The 22661-nt window shown below is 35.4% G+C and overlaps 1 protein-coding gene across 4 annotated transcripts in view; it reads right to left on the reverse strand.

Annotated features, from left to right (window-relative positions):
- NBEA (neurobeachin) overlaps positions 1 to 22661 on the reverse strand; it is a gene marked incomplete at both ends in the record, with an annotated part of 484059 nt that overhangs the window by 212383 nt on the left and 249015 nt on the right. For all 4 annotated transcript variants that reach the window (XM_080363323.1, XM_080363325.1, XM_080363322.1 and 1 more), the window contains 2 exons: positions 14759 to 14925; positions 18595 to 18703. In XM_080363323.1, coding sequence (XP_080219449.1) covers positions 14759 to 14925; positions 18595 to 18703 — 276 coding nt within the window. The remainder of the gene's footprint in view (positions 1 to 14758; positions 14926 to 18594; positions 18704 to 22661) is intronic.

A 22661-nucleotide genomic window follows, 5' to 3' on the forward strand; every position in this document is an offset into this window, starting at 1 on the left:
ATAACTTCATTATTTAGGGCATAAAGTGACTGCTTTCATAGCTGAAGAAAGAATCCTGCTGTGCCATATGAACTGTACTGTGAATTCTGGAGGAGTGAGTGGTGGAGTGGTTGGTGCGTCTTGGTCAGTGGTGTCGTGAATTGCTACTCTGATTTGTTAATTGCACTTGTTATATCCACTAGTCTCATAAATGTTTATATTCTCAAAAAAGATTTAAAAAACACAAGAAATTTGATTAATCATAATTCAGATCTCATTCAGCTAAAAAATCTAGCATTTTGAAAATATAATGTTTATTATGTAACTAAAATTTATCTTGGTGCAAAGTAACATTTCATAATCTCTGAAGAATAATTGAATAATAATTTTCCCCTTAACAGGACTGTTTTGTTTCTTGTTCTTTTTTTTTTTTTTTAATTAAAAAAAAATTATTTTTCTTTTAGAAATAGGTCCTTCATGATCTCTATTTTTAAAAATTTATTTAATGAGGAAAGAAAAAAAAAATCCAGAAGCAAAATATCTTGTTGACAGGCTGCCAACGTATAATCATAGCAGCAAATAACTAAAAATACAGCATTTGTAGTGAGTATGTTTAAAGGCTCTTCTGTTAAGGCTGTATCTAACTATATTCAGAACAAGAAGAGAATGACCTTCTAAAAAGTGATGGTGGTGATTATCCATATAATGGTTACAACATGCAAATATACAGCAGCCATGTAAAGGAACAAAAATCAGACAGCAACTTCACAATGCTTAAGGGCTTCATATTTTATAGCACCAGCATTAATGGAAAAGTTAATGTAGCATTGAATAACACTGAGTTGCTCAGCTGCTGCTTTTGCTGCAGAACATTTAGATCATGGAAATAACACACCATTTTTTTCACTCCTACTGCTTTCTTGACCCAGAGAAATATAAGTGTCACCTACCCCCAAAATCACATGCAAAATATCCCTGCGTTACTCAGTTGCTTAAAAGATATGACCAAGCATATGATTTATAAGACCAAAAAAATCAAATAAATAATTAAATCACAAAACTCAAAATAATTAAGTGACAGTGCTGAAGAAAATCTCAAAAAACTACACTCTGTGACTTAGCTCATACTATGGTACAAATGCATGCATAAGCACAATCACTTAATGCTGTACACACACACACACAAAGTATTTTACAGTACTTTCATCTCTTAAATCCTGATGTCAATACTGGAAATATCCAGATAGATTATGCATGTTAAATTCCCTTGCTTTCCCCATATTAAAGAGTAAAAACTATTGAGTGCAGTCAGTACAGTGTCATTTAAAAACTTTCCATTGATCAAAGTCTACAGAAATGTTTGGAAAGGTAGGCAACACTTAGATACTGTACATGGAAGCACATTATTTGCTCTAACTTGAATTACAATGACAATCGTGTTTAGGGAGAAATCTGAGGAAGGGGCCAGAGACTCCAAAACTATAAATCCTGTAAATCATGTTTCCCCTTCATTATCGCTGGCTGGTTTACAAAAAAAAAAAAAAAAAAAAGAAAAAAGAAAGGAAGTTGTTATGTAAATTTAAAGTAAATGTTGGAATATAACAGCAATCTTTCCCTCCTTCATAAATTTGGGCAATGACCTCAAGAATTTTGCTTCTTCTTGATCCAAACTGTAAAATGCAAAGACATATCAGACTTTAGAATTTCCATTAAGGAAATTAGTCCTTCCTGAAATTCCTGAAAATTATTCCAGCTCACAAAGACCTCAAACTTAAATGTTTTTCACTCATGTTGGACTAGCAAAGCTTTTTGATTTTGTTGCTATTTGCCTTTTTTACCATCAGAAGGAGAACAAAATGAAGAGTGGTGAGCATAGTTATGGAAAGGGAGATGATTCACCTCTTTTCTCCTCTCAAAATAATGAAAAAGGTGCTATTAACTTGAAATCAGGTAGCTCAAAACGTAAGACAAATGCTTGATTGATACTTTATAGTTTCACTGTTGATGTCAGACATGAGAATAAAAATTGAAGATTAAGGACCACTGTTTTCAGATCCTTCCAAAATTGGTTGCCTGCCAGGTCTAAACTCAAAGGCTTTACAAAATGACTCTTCAGTCACATCTCCAGCTGCTTCTCAGTCAGAGAGTATTTGTCAAGTAGTATGAAAATCTCCCTCTCTCTATTCATCTGCTCTAGGTGTTCAAGCAACTGCAACTTCTGGAACCGATATAATCATTCAGTTATATGTATGCCAATTATATCATTCACTGACCTTTATGCTTCTCTAATGTCTGTGATGATATTAGCTATGAATTTCTAATAGGGTTGAAAAAGTATCAACAGAAGGTGTCTTGGCATTACAACTGGTAACACCAACTGGTATGGAGAGAAAAACAATAAAAACCTCTGAGTATTAAAGCCAATGGAGAACCGAAGAAGCCAGCAGCCAGGAAACCAATTATTTACTAAAAGCTACCTCAGAATCTGCTTGTGATTTAGCATCTTATAAATGTTTTGGAAAACAAGCATGACAACAGGAATCTGTAGACATTATCTCATAAGGGAATGTCCACTGTAGCCTCTTCATTTTTACTCAAAGATTTTTCCTGAGCAATGTACGCTTATTAGAAAACAGTAACAGTACAACTTTACTGTGAGGATTGTGAAAAGTCAAATTTAACAGAAGAAGGGAAAAAGCAAATATATTTTCTTAATCTAAATACTAGAGAACAAGAATTTAGAACTACATTTTTTTTTGTTTTATTTTAGTGTAGACAAATTGAGAATTCATTGATTACTTTTAGAAAAGTAGAATCCTCTAAATAAATATTGCATTAAAAGAGCTGCCCTTAGTAATTCATCACTGTGTCACTGAATTAAAGGAGTTATTCTAGTGCTTTCAGAGTAGGACATTCCTAAGAAAAGGTCTCTGTCTAAAATTTAGTGGTGTTTAGCAAAACCTTTTGAACTTCCCTGCACAGTAGGCAATAACACTCTTTCATAGCTCAGCTAAAGATTATCAAATGATCCAGATATCCAGGGAATACCATAGCCAGAGTTCAATATATGACCTGTAGATATAGCTCCTACAACAGAGACATTAGGAAAACTCATGTACCCGGGGCTCCACTGGATGTCTATTCAGAAAGAAACGTGTCTGCTTCTTTCCAGTGAAGAAAATATATTCACCACCATCCAGAGCCACAACATACACAGTAGCATTGGTCCAACAAATAAGTAAAAAACTAAACCTGAATATATCTCATCTACTAAAGGACCATTTATACTAATGGAAAAACACAATTTTTATGTAGAAAGTAATTTCCTTGTTTGTAAAGACAACTGGTAATATTCCTCTAACACTACTGAATTGTACATAAATTCCAAACTATCTTTTATACTAATCTTAGTACTTTGGTTTTATTCTATCATGCCTCAAACCCTTATAACACCTTCTTTGTTAAAATTTAATAGACAGTACAGTTTTCATTGAGGTCATTATCAGAGAAACTGGTGGCCATTCCCCCAAGTTTCCAATCACAGTTTTTCTACATTTTTATTTCCAAGACTGTTAAAAATTGTAAGTAATGTATACTTAATCTTGTAAGTGTATACAAATGGATCTTTTCATTAATTCTTTCTTGATCTTCTCAAATGGATAAACTATTACAAAATGAACTACTCTTTTCACAGAGTCACAGAATGGTTAGGGTTTGGAAGGGACCTCTGGAGATCATCTATTCCAACCCACGTGCTAATGCAGGTCCACCTAGAACAGGTTGCACAGGAACGTGTCCAGGTGGGTCTTGAATGTCTCCAGGGAAGGAGACTTCACAGTCTCTCTGGGCAGTCTGTTCCAGTGCTCTGTCATCCTCAAAGGAAAGAACTTTTTCCTCATATTCAGATGGAACCTCCTGTGAATCAGTCTGTGCCCACTTCCCTCATTCTATTGTTGGGCACCACTGAAAAGAGTCTGGTCCCATCCTCTTGACATCCACCCTTGAGATATTTTTAAATATTGATGAGATCCCCTCTCAGCCTTCTCTTCTCCAGGCTGAACAGTCCCTGTGTCTTTCCTCACAAGAAAGATGTTCCAGACCCCTAACCATCTTTTTAGCCCACCACGGGACTCCCTCCAGTAATTCTTTAACCTTCTTGAACTGGGGAGCCTAGAACTGGATGCAGTACTTTAGATGCAGCCCCATCAGGGCAAAAGGGGAGGATAACTTCCTTTGAACTGCTGGTCACAGTCAATGCACCCCAGGATACTGTTGGCCTTCCTCGCCACAGCGGCACATTGTTGACTCATGGTCGACCTGTTGTCGATCAGAACTCCCAAGTCATTCTCTGCAGTGCTGCTTTCCAGCAAGTCTGCCCCTAACTTGTACTAGTACCTGGGGTTGTTCCTCCCCAGGTGTAGAACCATACACTTGGACTTTTCTTATTCAACCTTGTCTGGCATTTAGCCAGATAATGTGGGGTGCTTTTTTAATTTTCTCTCATGCTTCTCAGTGGTACTTAACTGAGGTTAAATCAGAAAGAATAACAGATTCCATTTTGTTCTGGTGGATACATGTCACTTCCTTCTCCTGTCCCTGGCTGCTCTTCTGTCCTGACAGGTTTCACTCAATTTTCATAGATTTTTAGCTCAATAGTTCAGTATGAAACTCTAGCACTGAAAATACTTTCTGAAGTTCACTAGATAAATGTCCTCTATGATTAAGCTGTCATCAACTTTGAAAACATCACTTGTTATTCAAGAAAACACAAGAAGCTGGAGTACTATTCAGTGTAAAAGGCTACTATTTGTCTGAAAATAATCCCTTGTTGTCTAATAGAAATGGGAAAGTTGAATGTGTATACTTTCAAAAAAACCAACCAACCAAAGAAAAACCAGCAGTATTTTGATAAAACCAAAACAACGCTTCCATGCATTATGAGGCAAATATATCATGCTTGACTTTCCTCCATGTTTTCGCATAGCTCAAGATATATTCAACATAAAAATTAAGGCCCTCTTATGGCAAAGTATCCCAATGTCTTCAGCAGTATTTCTAAATTTGGCCTAAGAGATATAAAATTTATCTTCCTCTTTATGTAAGTTTTTATTGCATCCTACCATTAATGCAAGTGTAACTTCTAGTAAATCATCAAAAGAAACTTCTTGCACATTACTCTTTCCCAGATTCAGATTCTAACTGTAAGAAACTAAAAAGCATTCCCCCTCAATAAAAATCGTTTGCTATCAGAAGAGAAAAAACAATGGGAATCTGAAAAATAAGTAAACTTAAGTTTTAAGAAATAGCTTCATTTAATTTTAGTCTATTGGCATTGTGTATACATTTTTTTTTTAATGGTTAACATTCCCAAACTGAATAGCAGAAGTACAAGTGGCTTATGCATATTTTTGCAGGTTTTCTAATAGTTTAGAGAGCTGGATAGTTTGCCACATTATTGGGTTTTAAAATGGTTCAGTGCTATTGAATGTTTAAAAAATCATTATGCTGTAAGGTAGTATATTCCTGAAGCTGAAACAATCATTAGACTCTGATGTTCATCTGTTTTATTGAACTGCCCACAGGGAGCTTTATGGGCAGACTACCATGTCAAGGTCATAGGATTAAGTGAGCAGTGATGACAGTAAACAAGCCTTTTCTTTATATTCTAAAGGGTCTTACTGAGTTACTTAAAATGCCATAAACATAAATAGTCTCCTATCTCTACAACAAATCCATGACAAATGACTTCAAAATATGACGCTCTTGAGTAATGGAGCTTTACAACCTAACCCAGAGCCTATATTATTGACAACAGATATCAATAAACTGGGTAGCACAAATGTCAGGAGGAGCTTGCAGTATACCATGGTCAGGTATTTTATGTCTGGAAGTGTATGAGAAATATATCTACATATACATCAAACCTCTATGTGAACAGGTATACTGCTGAAAAAACAAACAAACAAAACAAAAGCCCACAACAACAAAAAACCCAAACCCCAGAGCCTACAGGTTTAGAAAAAACACAGTTATATGGAAAAAGTAAATGCTATAATAACAAATGTACCAAATCTATATAAGCCATGTAAAAACAGGTAATAAATCCAAACATACACAGTACTTTCAATATAATCTTGAATGATTTAATTACTCTTTAGAAGTGTACTATGCTGTACCATATCTGTTTTATCAATGAGGAAAGCAGTATAATCAGGTATGGCAAGTACCTTAAAGTCACGTGAAGTCTATGACAGACAAGGTGTTCCTGAATCAGTCAAAATAAACCTGAGTAAACTTATTTTTTCACTCTTTAAAAAAAACAAAAACAAAAACAAAAGACAACAAAATAAAACAAAACAAAACAAAAAACCATGAACAAACATACAGCAGTGATCAACTGAAAGGGAACTGTCTGCAGGGAATATTTTTTTTGAAATCAGAAAAGTGAATTGTGCAAAGATGATCTTAAAAAATTAATATATGTGGACATACAGGCTGTGCTGACAAAATGCATACAGAAACCTCAAATCCAAGGAATGCTCCTGCTAAGCTATATGAAGGTAAGAAGGAATGGACAAGGCTCTGGTACATTCCTCCTGTACACCTGAAAGCAGGATCTTGGGAGCAGCAGTGCCATGCTCACTGGCCTGTCACCCCTGCAGTAACACACAAGATATGACTCCAAGCAGATTAGAAATTACTGCAGACAGAGCGAGAGAAGATAAAGTGAAATAGGCACAAGCACAAAGTATTTCTGGTTGATGGTAAAGGTTTGGATAGATGAAGGCTGCAGATATTAAGGACAGAACAGACATTGCTGAGAAAAGATCTTTGATTTCCTCTAACGTGGGACCATGAATCAAAACAAAACCGGCCATGCAGAAAGAAAATATTTTCTCTCTATCATCAGAGGCCTGTACAATTGATACATTGGCTTAGGAAAACTCTAAACCAGTTTGAAGAAGGATGATGTTGTACTACAGGGAAGCAAAAATTGGGAAAAAAAATCACCTTGAAGGTTCACTTCCTTCCCCGACCCTGCCCAGGGGGAAGAGAAAAAAAAAACAACAAATGAGAAGACAAGAAAAATGGATCAGTCTATTACATATCTTAGCTGATAACACATTGCAAGAAGGAAAATGGGAAATACAGGAACTAAGAAGTCTTAGTATCCAGAAGATAAAACTTAGGCTGGCATCATAGAAGATTGCCAAGACAAATCAGGGTTTGTTCCAGGGAAAAACAAGAAAAAAATACTTCTTGTTTAGTACATAATAGTTTACATCCTCTGAAGTTCAGAAAGAGGCATGAAACATACTTATCAAAAGTCTGGGCAATGTTTAAAGGAAAAAAACACTAGTACTTCACTTTGAGATACAACAGAAAACAGAAAAATCTCTACCACCACCTCTGAAAGACAATGAAGACAATGAAGACAAGAGATGCTCAAAAACCCTAACATTAAATAACTAACTGAAAAAAAGATCAAACTTGGTGGTAAAGGGTTCCAATATTGGGAACTGTTAGTCCAGTCAGCTGATACCCACAGCAGAGGCTGTTTCCACTGGAGGAAAACATGAAGAAAGGCAGCTGGACTTTGAAGCCCTGATGAGATGATGAAACTTCAAAATTGAGACTTATCGAAATTGAGGATTCTTCAGGAAATCCTGAATTGGAAATTCAAGGAATCTGAGTAAGAGATGTCTACTTGCTCTACTTGCTCTGTCTTTCTGTTTCTTAAGCATTCACTTACAGTTGAAGATAGGCTACAGGGCTACATGTACTGCTGGTCTGAGACATTGTGGCTGTTCTTGTGACTGGTATCCTGAAAGCTGAAAAGCTGCACATCTAGCTCCTCGGCTAGGCTAAAGAAGGAGCAGAAGTCCTTCTTGGTTTGTTAAGGCTGGCCTTCCTCTCAATATAAGTATGTGTTATAATTCCCTTGTTACTGCTACAGTGAAAATATACATAGTAAGTTGACTGTATGCAATTTGGATTTGTATTCTGATGCTGTTCCAGTTAAAGACTCTACTGACACCTAAAGATCTGTTGTTGCTAAAGCTTAAAGAAAAACAACATTGGCGAAACTTTCCTCTTTACATTTGCCATGAAGCAAAAGAGGAGAGGCAAATTTTAGGCAGAAACAGCATATTGAAGAGAAGTGAAAAAACTGAGTAAAGAAGAAAAAAAATATTCTCTTATAATGTAGGAGGAAAATGTAGAAGTCTTCCTTCTTTAATATGAAATACAATGTAGTATACTTCCTAGAGATAAGCAAGTCTTTCCATGGAGTTGAACAAGTCTTCCCTAAGTATCATTCATTTCCCAATGTTGGAAAATACTACCTCTTTCCAGACAAAATACTTTTTTTGGAAGTTTCTTTCAGCTATGGGCAAAAATCCACAGTGGACAGCAACACAGTTCAAAACAACTGCATAACTTTGCACAAATGCAGGACTGAATAAATCTAATGTAAGCAAACTCTGTACTCAGTTGCACAGCCCATCTCTGGTTATGCAATTCTCCTTTCTTGGCAGGTATCTCTATGCATCCTACATCTAACTTCCTATTCCTAGAAAACGATACAGAATTCTTCCATCTCCCTTTTTCCATTGTGCTCACCAAATGCCACAGCTCCTTCAAACAGTCCTTGCTTTCCACCATAGTGGTGAGCCAACGGAGCGGGAGGAAGGAAAAGGCTACGGAATGTGTAGGGAATGTAATGTGATGGATGCAGAGCAGCAGGAGCAGCACAAAGCTGAAAGAACACTAAGAACAGTAAGGAGGGGACTGAAACAGTAAAATAACACGAAAGAATGATGAGATTAGAAAAATAGTCTCATATTTATGTTTAAATCCTGCTACAGAAGGATGACTAGTACTGGACCTAAAATATGATTAATGCTGACACATTTGTTGATTTGGGGGTACGTCAAGTAGTGCAGTTAAGTAAAAAAAGTAAAAACAACAGAAGACAAATGATTTTTTTTTGGGGGGGGGAGGGAGGGGCAGGGTTTGATTTGTTGTGGTTTTTTTTGGTAATGAAATCATTCCAGAACTAAGTATTTTGAACCTGTAATCAAGTTAAATAATGAATGAGCCGAAATGTGTGCAAGTTCTATCAGATCAATCTGGAAGGATCTATTCTGCAAAGAAAAATAGATTCCACCAGTTCCAGAAACACAGAAAATTCATAGATCTTACAGAGCATGTGGAAAAATGCAGAACCTGAGAAGGCCCTCTAAACAGGCATGTCAAACACACTTTGGGATCCAGTAGACAGGATCTAGTCCTATATCTTTTGCACTGCTCTAAAGCTCCCTTCGTAATTTATGTCTAGCAGTTAAAATGAACCAGAAATGACTGAATAGCTAAACCAGATGAAGCTGATTTGCAGTGGGGGACAGGAAAGGTTCTGTGTCTCTCTGAACTTCCTAAGACAGCAGCTAGTATAGCGATGGAGTCAGAGCATGCCAAAGGCTGCCTGCAAGGGAAGCTCCTTACTAAATTCCTGTGTTCTGGTCTCCCTTACTGTAAAGTGGAAACATTTGGTTAAGAAGGAGCATCATCCCAGAATCTACTTATTTATCCGCCAAGCCCCATAGGCTCAGAAAAGGGGAGTTCTCTTCCGCTCTCCCCCCTGGCCCCCAGCAGAACCCAATCTCTGCAGAAGCACATGCTGTAGTGAGAGGCAGAACTAGCTGTCTGGTAAGAAACTTTTTATTTCCAACCTGTCTCCCCAGACGAATTTGGTCTTCACCACAGAATGAGTTTGACAGCTCTGCCCTCCACCATGAATGATTAATTTGTTATGGGTGTCTAGTTTAACCAAAGATGGATTTGAACAGAAAAAGCCCTTGTGTACTTGCTCTTTGGTAAAGCTGCTTTAATGTAGGTGGAACCTCCTTCATCAAATCACTGAAAGCAAGAGAACCAAGTCTCATTTTTAAATGTCATTTTTCTCATTATAGGAATCCTTCTGTGGATATCACAACTGATCATGTGCAAATATCTATGACAAGTATTTAATATTTAGTCTTAGAGCACAAACTGGAACTCAGAACTCTTTGTATTGCCCTAGATTGCCTTAAACTTAAGAAATTGTAAGGCAGAGATATATAGAGAGCATTCTTAAATAAAAGGTTTTGAAAACTTGAGGTATCTTGTTAAACCAAGAAGATGAAATAAAAGAATACTCAAAAAAAGCCATGGTAACAGATTATGGCCCAAAACACAGGCATGCATATGGCTGACAGGGAATTTGAACTTTGTGTACAGGCAGGTTTCACTAAACTTTTTTTTTTTAAAAAAGGATGTGTATGGGGAGAGAAGCAGATGGGGGGAAGAGAAGCACCATATGAAGCTGCCAGAGAAGACAGAAGGAAGCATATGTTGTGACATGAAGACTATAACCCTGAGAAAAGCTAAGCGTAATTGCTGGCTTAAAGAAGCTTTAAATGCTAAGCTATGAAACACCCTGCTTGATTCTTCCTGAGTTCAAGGAAATCGGATGTTGCACAGTCACTCTGAATAAGTGGCAAGGCACCAAAGAAATAACCAACTCATACATTTCTCATATGAATGGGATAAACCTGCAGAATTGTAGTTTTGGTATAATGAGGAAATTAAAAAAGGGAAAAACAGTATGTTTAGAGTAAGGTATTACAATGACGAAGAAAACAGAATTAGTTTGGTTTAAGGGCACAAACACAGTTTATAACAAACTCATGAGATTTATTTTAAAATCTATTATGCTTTGTCTGAGATATGTAGGAGAAAATAAGATGATTCAATAATTTCCTTTTGTTGCAGAGGAGTTGATGCTCACACCTGCAATAAATCAAGCAAAAGAACCTTGATTTTCACTTTAAGAGGAGAAGGGAAGATATTTGTGAAGGGGGAAAGAACTTAATACTGATAAGCAATACAAAATGAAGTTTTTTTCAAAACTGTCATTTATCTTTTTTAGACAGAAGGAGATGAAAGAGTAAACAGGTTCTCAGACCAACTCAAACAGTACTGATCAACTACTGTATAGACAGGGACAGGCTGTACAACATTACCGTGTTTGCAGGCATTTATTCAAGTCGTGGAACACTTGAATATAATTATTTTCTCCTTCATAAATTAATAACTAATTAAGAAGATAACTGAAATACAAGTGACCTACAAGTATGTTATTTTTAATGCAACTATCTTTATGTAACTATAATCTAACTTAAAACTGAAAATTTCATATGGTTTTCTGTTGACTCACACCATTCAACTTCAGTCTTGTTTCTTCAGAAACTTTGAGAAGACTTGATGATAATATATTTAAAATTCAGAATTTACAAATACTAAAGAATTTCACTCATCAGACCTCTTGTTTTTCCTCACAGTGCTCAGTTTCTATGTTTCTTGATCATTTATTTGTTTCTTAATGACCAGAGTAAACTTTGTGACACCTATAGATTAAACACAGGAAATGCTGGTCCTGCTTTCTGAAAGAAAACAGGGCACACAGAGCCAAAACCTGGTGAGGCTTACAAGTTCATTGTGTTGAACTGCAAGCACAAGAAAAATCTTTCTTTACTACTGGGTCATATTTCACAAAATGAGACCTTAATATTCTATAACATCTATGTTCTTTACCTTGAAGAGAGAGAAATGAAACCACATACATATATGTACTATATGCACAACAACCAGTAAATCAGCAGGTGAAGATTGTGTATGTGATAGAGAACTAAAGCTTTTAAGAATCACACTCATTCTCCCTCAAATAATTTCTTACCCATCTTATCCATTTTGGATTGCAAAAGGCATTGTTATTGCCCAACTATTTATCATGCAGAGGAGGTTGTATATGATCTCCAGAGGTCCCTTCCAACCCTAACCATTCTGTGATTATGTGATTTCCCTGCCCCTTCTGGGCCTAAGAACAATCTCCCTAATTCACTGTTTCAACAAATGGTCTCCAGCTCCCATGGTGAACAGGAGATCAGCAGTGAGCCTTCTGAACTGGGAACCTTCTCCCAAGCAGAAATGATGGAGTCGCTACAGAGGTCTGGAGGGTCAACCTTTTTTTTTTTTTTTAAGTAAATTTGTATTTCAGTCAGGCCATATCTCCTGGGGCATAGAGAAGCATCAGTTTATAAAGACTGTTAATGCAGTAACTGCTTGTCAGGAATTGAAAACGGAGATATGAAGCCTGTTGTGTCTCCTGCTGGCCAAGGCCAGAGCTATGTACAATTTTAGAACCCACCTCAATTTCCATCATATAAAAAGTACTGGAGGAACTATCTAATAAACAACAGTTTTTGCCTTCTGTGCCTATGCAGTTTAATGAGACTCCTCTCTACTTCCTTCATGTGAAGCCTTTTAAATTTGCCAACTGAGAACCCGTGAACTTGGTTCTTAACAAGCCTCACTGGGCGTCCCTGGTCTTTCCATTCAGTCCACTAGGTCTCATGACAGAAGGTGCAGCTGTGTGGTGGATCACACAGCTGCCACGGCACACATGGAGAAACCTGCAGTGCAAGGCTTCTGCAAATGGGGAACCCCACTTGGAGACCTTGTGCTGTCACCGTGTCCCCCCCTTCTCCAAGTTAAGCAGCAGCCAGGACCAGCCTGCACTAAAATACAGCTGGGCCAACTGCTGCACCCAACATGTTGAGCACCAAAATGGGAAAGCAGCACTGCAAGGAACTGAGAAGCAAGCACACCAGGGAAGTGGCATGACAGGAATAAAATAAGTTTCTTTTGCTTGATGTAAGAAATTTGATAGTTTTGTCACAGGTGTCAAACTGCTTCAGGGCTCATCAAAAACTACCATGGACTGAAGAGCGACAAAAGCTGCAGCAGTGGTCTGTCAGTATTTAGGATGCCATAAGCAATCCAGGAGAGGACAGTCATCTGCCTCAAAAAAGGAAAAGTCTCCTGAAAAAGTTAGTGACCAGGAGCTGACTTAAGCCTGTCAAGTGTCTGCAGACATTCACAAACTTCAGCAGCAACATAATTCAAAAAATTCAAAGACATTAAAAAGACTGAAAATTGCTCTTATTTTCATCTGGTATAAGTTTCCAGATACACAGCTTTAAGCTCAACTAGACATAACATAAGTATCCATTATGGACTAAGGCTGTTTTGAATTAACAATATCATAATCTTCTACACGTCATTTTTGCAATTTCCACCAGAATGCCTCTGGTGTTAGACTACAGAGTTTCTGTGGGTCTGAATTTCCGTACCTTCTAACACCTTAAAAAATGAATATGTCTCCATCATCATCCAGGAAATAATGATTTTTTTTTTTTTTTAAGACATTAGGATGTTGAACATAAAAAAACCATTTCTTTAAACATTGTATAAGTGCAAGAAGCAACTAGACAGAATTACAAAAAGAATGAACAGTATATGTGGAATTTATTAAACATTATTACTGAGTGTCAAATTTATTACTTGACAACTTTTCTAATAGGCTTAAGCCCTAGCTATGTATTCAAGCTAAATCCAAATAGATTTTATTTGAAAGAAAAGTTCTTGTATTAGTCTATCAGTCTAAACTAGATTTTAACTGAAAAGGTTTTTCAGAGCTAAAATGGAACTTTCTGTTCTGCCTTACTCAGAGCAGACTTAAACAGGATTTAAGTAGATAATCAAGCTGTAAAAATTTGCATACTTGGGAGCAGAACTTCCTTGGTTTCTCTTGTTTGAGCTGTTCCACTTTGAGGGGATAATCAAGTATTTGTGAAGAGAACGCACACAAGAAAGAGACTTGGCAGTCTCTAGTTTTGCAGACAGGGCACTCAAGTGGCAGACCTGGGTTCAAGACCTTGCTCTGAATGAAGGAAAGGAGCAATTTGAGCTTCAAGTTTTCCACATGAGGGTCAGCACCTTAGCCACTGGCTATTTTTGTGACTCAGAAGAGCAAGGCTCTCATCTTCGGCATGATATATGAAAATGTTTAATTTCACTTCTGTGGTGGACAGAATGAACTTTTAAAAACAGTACTCAATACAGCTCTGATTAAAAACTCAAATAGTATAATATCACTTACATACAGTAAGAATTATGTATCTTGAATTTTTTTTTAAATTTATTTTTTTAACAGGAACATCTGAAGAATTGAGCTGCTCTTTGGTTATGTTCAGCTTTGCACATGCTACATTTAAGTACAACATAAGTTTTGCTTTAAGAGTTACAGAGTTTGACTGTGCATGGCTGGCACTGACTACTGTTTTGTTGTAGGACTGCTAAGATTTACCAGCGGGCCTTACCATTTCATTACTTGCACAGAAAAAGCTATAAACAGAAGAAAACATTAGACAGTGACTCAAGTGACCTGGTTCTGTTTGTTATTTAATACTGACTTACTCTATACCACTAGACAAGTAGTCATTTTGACTCTTCTTTATTTCAGGTTTCTTCTGTCAACATCTATATGGAAATCTCTGCATCTCTCAATATCTCATTCAGAACACTTCACTCAGATTCTAATACTGGTAGGAGCCTCAAAACCTACTGATATATTGACAGTAAAAATGAATTATAATCAATAAAATACCCATTACAATTTATTTAATATATGGTAAAATATTATGTTTGCATTCTATAAAGGAGTTTGATCTGTGAATCTTTAGCAACGAGGACTTCTCAAGAACAAGCTGAAGACTAACACAGAAAATATATTTTAGCAATTCTAGCTCTGAATACATTCATATTTCAGTTATACAATTGCTTGTCTTAAATTTTGAAAGTAACTTTTAAAATCTGCATGCTACTGTTTGCAGCTTACCTGTGAGACACAGCTCCCCAGGCACCATGTTTATTTGTCAGTATGTTGAGTATCTTCTGTTTCAGCTGATTTGCTGTAACATGATCTCGATGCTTAGCAGCACTGATAAGGTGATCACACATCTTCTCCTCTTCTCTTCTGTCAGCAGCATACTGAGCACACTGCGACTAGGAATGAAAGTACATCTACTTCATAAAACAATCAACCTAAAGTGATTATTTACTAAAACTCTTTAAATATGACAAGAATTAATTAAAATACTTTTAAGAGGAATAGGACAGACTATTCAATTAAAGTGATTCTACTACTATATATTTTCCATGAAAAAGTACTAAGAACACGTAAAAATTGAATTATCAAGTGCAAAGACAACAGAACAACAATTAAAACCATTTAGCCATACATCTCTGTTTGTGTATGTCTGACCACGGATATGCCATAAAAGTTGGTCTTTATTTGTAAAAGTTTCACGTGTTCTCAGGTGTAAAATACATAGCTTAATATACAGGAAACAAATACGTACACTGTTTTTAATTTTTAAACTGCAATAAAATGTACCATTAAAAAGTCGTTTGATAATTTTATTATTATGGACACTAAGGAGAAACTACAAATTTAAGGACTGTATTCTCTATTTCATATCACAGCATGGAAAATTTTCATAACATACTACCACTTCTAAAAAACCTTATTGGTTAAAAAAATGCTCATCCTTTAAACTGAAAAAGATCTAATGTTTTCTTTATGTTTCCTTTAAGAGATAACTACCTCTAAAATAAATGCTGTGGGTATTGACCATCATGCAAATACGTTTCTAAAATTGTCAAAACTCTATAAAGTATTTTAGTTTAAATAAATCCCTTCTTTATATATTTATTTATATTTTTATATATTTTTCCATTTCTTTTCTCAGAATCGTGCTAAGTTGAAATTCAATTTCTCCTTCTAGTTTCTAGTTCTCCTCCTCCTCCTCCAATTTTTCCTTTTGATAGGTCTAAACAAAGCAAATTTAGCCACACTAATTAAAATAAATCCATTATAACTATCATTTTCTAGGTGTAAATTACAGAGGCTTGACTATTTTCAAAACAACTAATTTTAAAATCACCTTTTAGGAGACATTTTTGCATGCACAGTTATTGTGCACTATTTGAGAATACTTAACTAGCACTCAATGCTGTAACACGTTGGCTGAATAGAATCGTATATTCCAGTATTCAAAAGAGCAATTACAAGTAAGTTAACCTCATACCAAATTGTAGTTTATATTTCTGCACACTACTTTTTTAATACAGATCACATTAGCATTCAGTAAGATTTTAACAGTGTTTTTTCCACTGTGTTACAGACATTATTTCACATAATCTCTCTGGAAAAGAACAATTGTTATACTAATTCATAAAGGGTTAATTCATTTTTCAATTTATCTTCTTGTACAGTGAAGCACCAATTAGTACAATGATCTGCCTTAGTAATGAGGTTAATATTTCACCAGCTCATTGGACAGTAAAATTAAATTTTCATTTTTCTTCCTGAACAATTACAAAGGTTAACAAAATAGAAGTTAACTGTGAAGCATCCATTCCTGGAGGAATTTCCCTGGCCCTGGCTGCAACTGGAGTCACAGGGTAAAATTTAGATACTGGTCCACAGCCTCCCTATTACACAGGTGACAGTAACTTGGTGAAGCTTGGCCCAAATAATTTCACCCATAATGATTCAGTTAATGTTTAAAAGGCAAAAATAAAATAGCCACTTACTTCTCTTGCTGAGAATGATGATTAACATGTACTAAACCCCAGAACATACACCAATACAGTTTATTGAAACAAAATGACAGATTTACAATTATGCAACAGAAAACTACCAGAAATCTTTGTCTCTACTACTTTCAAGTAGGATGAATAATAAAATGTTCAGTTATATACCTACCAGCATTAAAAACAATATATGAAACATGCTTTCAGACTTTAACCATCACCTTGTTTAAGTACATCTGATTTTCATATTTAACACAGGCAACATTTAATAATTTTCCTTTATGACTTGCAGATTTTATCTTACTCGTCTAAAACATGTAGCTGAGGTTTTTCATGTGACAAATATAATGCAAATTTTCATATATGAAAAATGTGTTGGTTTCTTTACCAGACAATAAGACTGACTTAAGGCTATTCCTTTAGGGAATTTAGTTAATATTCTAAATCCTATTTGCTAACAGAAGCTGGAAGTTAATTGAATATTCTCATTTTGTCTAGAGTTCTGACAGATCTTATACCTCAATGTATTCTTCAAAGAGAAGATAACTCAATCTTCTGTTGTCATCTTAGGTTACCAAATGATGCTCCGATAAATATCAAATGTTATTTATTGTTGAGGCAATATGAAACTTCACTCTGACACACACTTAATTGTAAATGTGATTTTATCTAAGTTCAAAATATCCAGTATATGCTTGGTAATAAAGTTGTTGCAATCCCATATGACAAGTGTCTGCTGTCTGTTCTGACAAAATGAAGTAAAGGTTATATGTATTCAAAATGACAACAGATATCTCTGTGTCTCACACTTTCCAGCTAAGTCAAGGAGCAAAAGAAATAGTACATCAAAGTGCACATTTAAGAGAGCTGTTTCAAGGAGATAAAAACCTCATCGAAACTAAGATTACTGGATCCTATTTCTAGCAACCAAGTGCTTCTTGAAATTTCCTGATAGATGAATAAATTGATAGAGCTATTTATTATCATCAATACTACATTAGTCTTTCTTAATCCTAGTGTTAGGTTACTTGAACATTAAAACACGTGGAAATGTATGTTTGTGCATATAAACTTACATATACACAAATGTATGCAAGCACAGGGGTTTGGAAAAAAATAAATAAGATGCTGAGATGTTGAATAAAACACCATAAAACCACAAACCCATATTTGATAATGTCAAAATGAAATTTTAACTTTTCTCCATCACTTTAGCATTATTTTTTTTAATATGAACAAAATTAATTCTGAAGAAATAATAAAAAACTTATTAAAGCAAACAGGTTTTGTTTGTTTGTTTGGGTTTTTTTTGTATATTTGCATCATTTTCAAGCAATGTAATTTAAATTGTATACTGCAACACTCATAGATTAAAAAACAATCAAATGTTGACTCCTTTTAGGAGTAAGAGTTACAGACATTAAAGAGTTATAGGATCCAGCTGCCATGTTATTTCTTCCAATATTAAAGAACAGACTTTTCAAACACAATCTTACTGTTAGTAGTAAATGATTCCTAAATAGCAGGAAAAAATATGTAATATCATGTTTCAATATATAAATTTTAGGAAGTAAATGTTCCAAGGTGCTCCAAAATGCAAAATGTTGTAGGCAAAATTTTCTTAATATACTAATTTTGTGTAACAAAATATCTATATTTCTAATTATTCATCAAGTACCTTAAGTGCATTAATTGCTTTTCTTTCTTATGAAACTCATATATATTGTTGATAAAATCCAACAAAAATAATTTCTCATGTGAATTGCATCACTGTTTGCAATAAATCAGAAAAAGATCTTTGTGAAGATAAAGGGTCTGCCATATCAGTTTAGCAGACATTCTGATTAAGGGATTTCTTCAAGCTGTAAATGTTTTCATGCATTTCAGTGAGGAGATGAGAAATTAAACTGGTTCCTTGTGTTTGACATTTACCAAAGCTTTTAAAAACTAGTTTTAAAATGCCTTCAATGTAAATTTCTTTCTTGGAAGAAAAAAATCTTTATTGTATGCGGTTATAGTCTAGGTGACAACTGAGTGAAAACAGAAAAGCAGAAATGCACCAGCTCTCAGGCTTACCTCAAACTCAGCATGCTTGTGGACATCTTCAGCTCTTTGTCGGTTCAAAATAAACTCTGCTTCATTTGCAACACGCACTATATGGTCTTTCATTGCATGACATAATAATCTAAAATAAGAAAAATCAAAATCAACCTTTGCATTTGACAAACTTCAAATAACCTATTTCAACAGATTTACTTAAAATGGAAAAAAAAATAAATTAAAGAAAATACTGTAATGCAACTGCCAAATTAGTTGACAGTCCATATCTAAGGTTACCCGATCTATTCAAAATTGTTTTGCTCTTCTTATCAGCAGGGAGGAAATATTTTTCAGGATGCAAAGATCTGACAGGACTGCCTGTTTAGTATCAGGAAGAACTGTTACTCTTTGTGTCAAAATGGCATACTGTCTGGGATTTTCCTTCCTGCAGCATCAGGGAAACACATTTAATTTCAGAGATTCTTACATTAAGAATTTGAAATTTCTACCAAATTCCACCCTAAGTTTGGTGTCTAGTGCCTAGAAGCACCACAAATTAAAGCCATGACTATTAAAAATGAAAGCTGTGATTACTAGATCTCAAACCTACAGGATGGAAAGGCCTGAACTCTATTCTTGCCTCTTTTGGTGTGTTCTACCATCTGTGAAAGAAGGAAATCACTTAACCTGAGCTAGTGTTTAATATGGATGTGTGGCACAGGAAGACACAAATGCTAGGACCTCTGTTCAGATATAAAGACAAACGAGCTTGGATCAAGGTTTCACAGTGGATATTCGTGCTTTTAATAAGCCTTTGTATTATATTTAACTCTTTACTATTTTTGAAAGCAAAAAGTTTTTGGCAAACTATAAACTGAAAGAATAAAATTGCTTCCATAGTAGTCTTCAAAATTTAGCTTTATTTTTTAATTTACCCTGCTGGAAGATATGTTTTAGTATTTTACTGCTGTTAAGTGTTCAGATTTTTATTGTTAGCAGGTAAGCACAGAACTGCCCTCAGATATGAACTAAGTGTGAGAATTCCTGACTTTAACAAGCTTCTCTAATATTAGAAAATACTAGAAGTGAGTGTTTAACATGTCCAATCAAATTTTATATCACAGGTCTTCCTGAACTTTTCCATATTGCATTAATGACCTGGAAGAAACTAACTAGGATTTCAAAACTGAATGCATGGATTTCACTTGTCTGCTAGCTACATGTCCATTCCTGAATGAATAAACTATTGAATAAATGGAGCACAGTGCAAATTCAGTATGTTTGACTCAGCAGTTGTCCAAACAGGATTTCTATTTCCAAATGGCTTTAGGTGAAATAAATACGTTTCTTAGACACTCCCTGCCACCTAGAAGTTGGTGAGAAAATATCAAGACTAACTTCACTCCACTGGGTTTATTATTTGGGACATCTGGTCATAGTTTTTATACCTCAAAAACAATATAAGCTGCCTCTGTTCATTAGCAATGGAATGATAAATACGTAACACCTTCATCTAAGTAGCATTTTTCTGTACTAAGAAATGTTCACATTCTCTGTGCCTGTTTATCCACTGTAACACCTACAAGGGACTTCAAATGGATTCCCAGAGAACAGTGATTTCCATAAGTTATAAACAATTTGCTTGCCAAGACTCAGGGAAAAGATACTACAATAAATGTAATAAATAAATAAATAAATAAATAAATAAATAAATAAATAAATGATCTATCTTTTGACACTAGTCTCTGGCTGCTTCACGGAAAATGAAAACTTTTATAGACATGCAGCAGATGATTCAAATTAGCTGGCTCATTTTTTGGCACTCCCCAACTTCCACCCAGAAATTGTCCTAACTGGGTTACACCTGATGAACATCATGGTAATGTCATAGTCCTTTGAATATTTTCCAATGTATTTAATTCTATACTAACTCAATCACATGCATCATGGCATAAGATTAAAACAAACAAACAAAAAAACAAACAAATCTCATGCTTTTCAGGCATGAGAAAAAGTAATTACAGCTATCTTTTGGATTCTTATTAAAAAAAAAAAATAAAAAATCAACCAGAAATGGCTCGGAAAGGATCCCAAACCAGGAAAAAAATCTCACACTCAATGGTATCAAAGGCTGCCAATACCTCAGAAAAAAATTTCCCTTCATGCACTGCAAATAAGAGAAAGGAACAACAACCCATAGGTCAGCAATTCACTCCATTGCAACATGCATCTCTGTCAGACAAACTCTCATAAACTATCTTTAGTTTGCAAAAGGCATTTCCATGAAATCTAGCTCATGAAATATGTCTTCAGTTCATGAAAATGTGATTGAGTTGCTTGCCTTCAGCACAGCTTTGGAAGGTCCTCTGAAGTTTAAAACCCTTTTATTTTCCAATCCAAATGTATTCTTCAGCAGTCTTTACTGTTTCATTTTGCGCAAATTTTGCCCTTAGGTTTACACAACTCTTCTTACTTCTGTTGACCTTCTGATATTCCGTCCATCCCTATTTTCCTAGCCTAAATAAATCAGCTGTCTGACTTTCCTCATATGGGAAAACAGCTAATAAAAGAGATTGTCTTTTGGATTTTTACTAATTTCATACACTGATTGTATTTTTTTGCAAGTGCATAGCCAAAACTGACAGCAGTATTCTAGACAACTTGTAGTCACTATTTACATAGTAATGTTAATGCTGCCTTCTTTTCAATTGAAATAAATTTTCTGGTGAGATTCTAAAACTGTGTTTTTCTTCTTTTTTTTTTTTATAACCCTATGTTTTGTGATTTTGCACAAGAAAATTTCAGTGATATATTGGTCTTTTACCTCCTCTGACATTTCCAAAACAAGAACCAACAGTCTCTAGCATATATTCTCAAGATCATGAACTGCATTTACTGTTAAGTTATAAAATATTTACGTAACATATTACATTGTGTAATATTTATACTAAGGCAGGTTTGAAACTCAGTATAACCCAATTGATATTTCAGTCATGTGCACAACTGTGTTTCCCATCTAGAGATTTTTATAGAACTCTCCCTTTTGGGGAAAAGTCTATTCTCTGCATCTTTCCCAAACTATCATCCTGTACTGGAGACACGCATCTAAGTCAGAAGGAGTTTGAGGCACAAAATACATATATATTTGCTAAACAGATGGGAGATCTGAAATTTGAGAGCAGTACCACTTTTATTCTCCTTTGGAAAGAAGATGTTATTTAGTGAGATCTCATCACTGCCAACTGAACATTTGTTGTGACTGAATGATACCCACTGTTCTCATTCACCCTTGTATATATCCTCATCCCACTCTCAAAAGACCTAGTAGGTAGACTGATGTTGAGACAGTTGAATCAGGCCTTCTAGTCATACTTATCAATCTCTACACAAAGTTGTCTGAAAAGTGTCACCAGAGGCTTGCTGCACTTTTTGCACAGTTTTCCAGTAAGCTGTGACTTACCAAAAGAAAAAAAGATATTGACCTAGAATAACATTTAACTTCATCCTGTGTGACCGCTTCTTCAGATGCACCACTGAAACTCCTATGAGAATTGAAGTCAAATGTGCTGCTGTGCCATTTCCAAGCTGAGCTGATCTCAACCAGGAACTGATGACCAGCAAAATTCTTATCCTCTTTGAGCAGCAATTCTTACTGCATAAAGTAGAGATTAAACACTGACTTGGTAACTTATGGTTTCTCTTTACCAAGACAAGCTTGTTTTCTATTAATGCCCACAAATTTATGAACAACAGTTAAATCTCCTAGGAAATGGGTTTGATTTGGTTTTAGACTGAATTAAAGCACTTTCAGTAACGAATTGATCAACAAACAAGTCTGAAATCACTTGTGACTCAATTCCTGGTACACTTCTATGGCAAAATGAGCTTTCTGTACAGATAGCTGTGAAGTTTCCAGCTGAATATATGGAAAATGGAAGTAAAAACTAGAATTAAGATATGCTGGTTTACAAATACGCAAAGGGTTAGTGTCACGAGGACAGAGCCAGGCTCTTCTCAGTGACAACAAATGACAGGACAAGGGGTAATGGGTTCAAACTGAACACAAGAGGTTCCACTTAAATTTGAGAAGAAACTTCTTCTCA

The sequence above is a fragment of the Nesoenas mayeri genome, assembly GCF_963082525.1.
Source record: "Nesoenas mayeri genome assembly, chromosome: 1".
Taxonomy (NCBI): Eukaryota; Metazoa; Chordata; class Aves; order Columbiformes; family Columbidae; genus Nesoenas; species Nesoenas mayeri.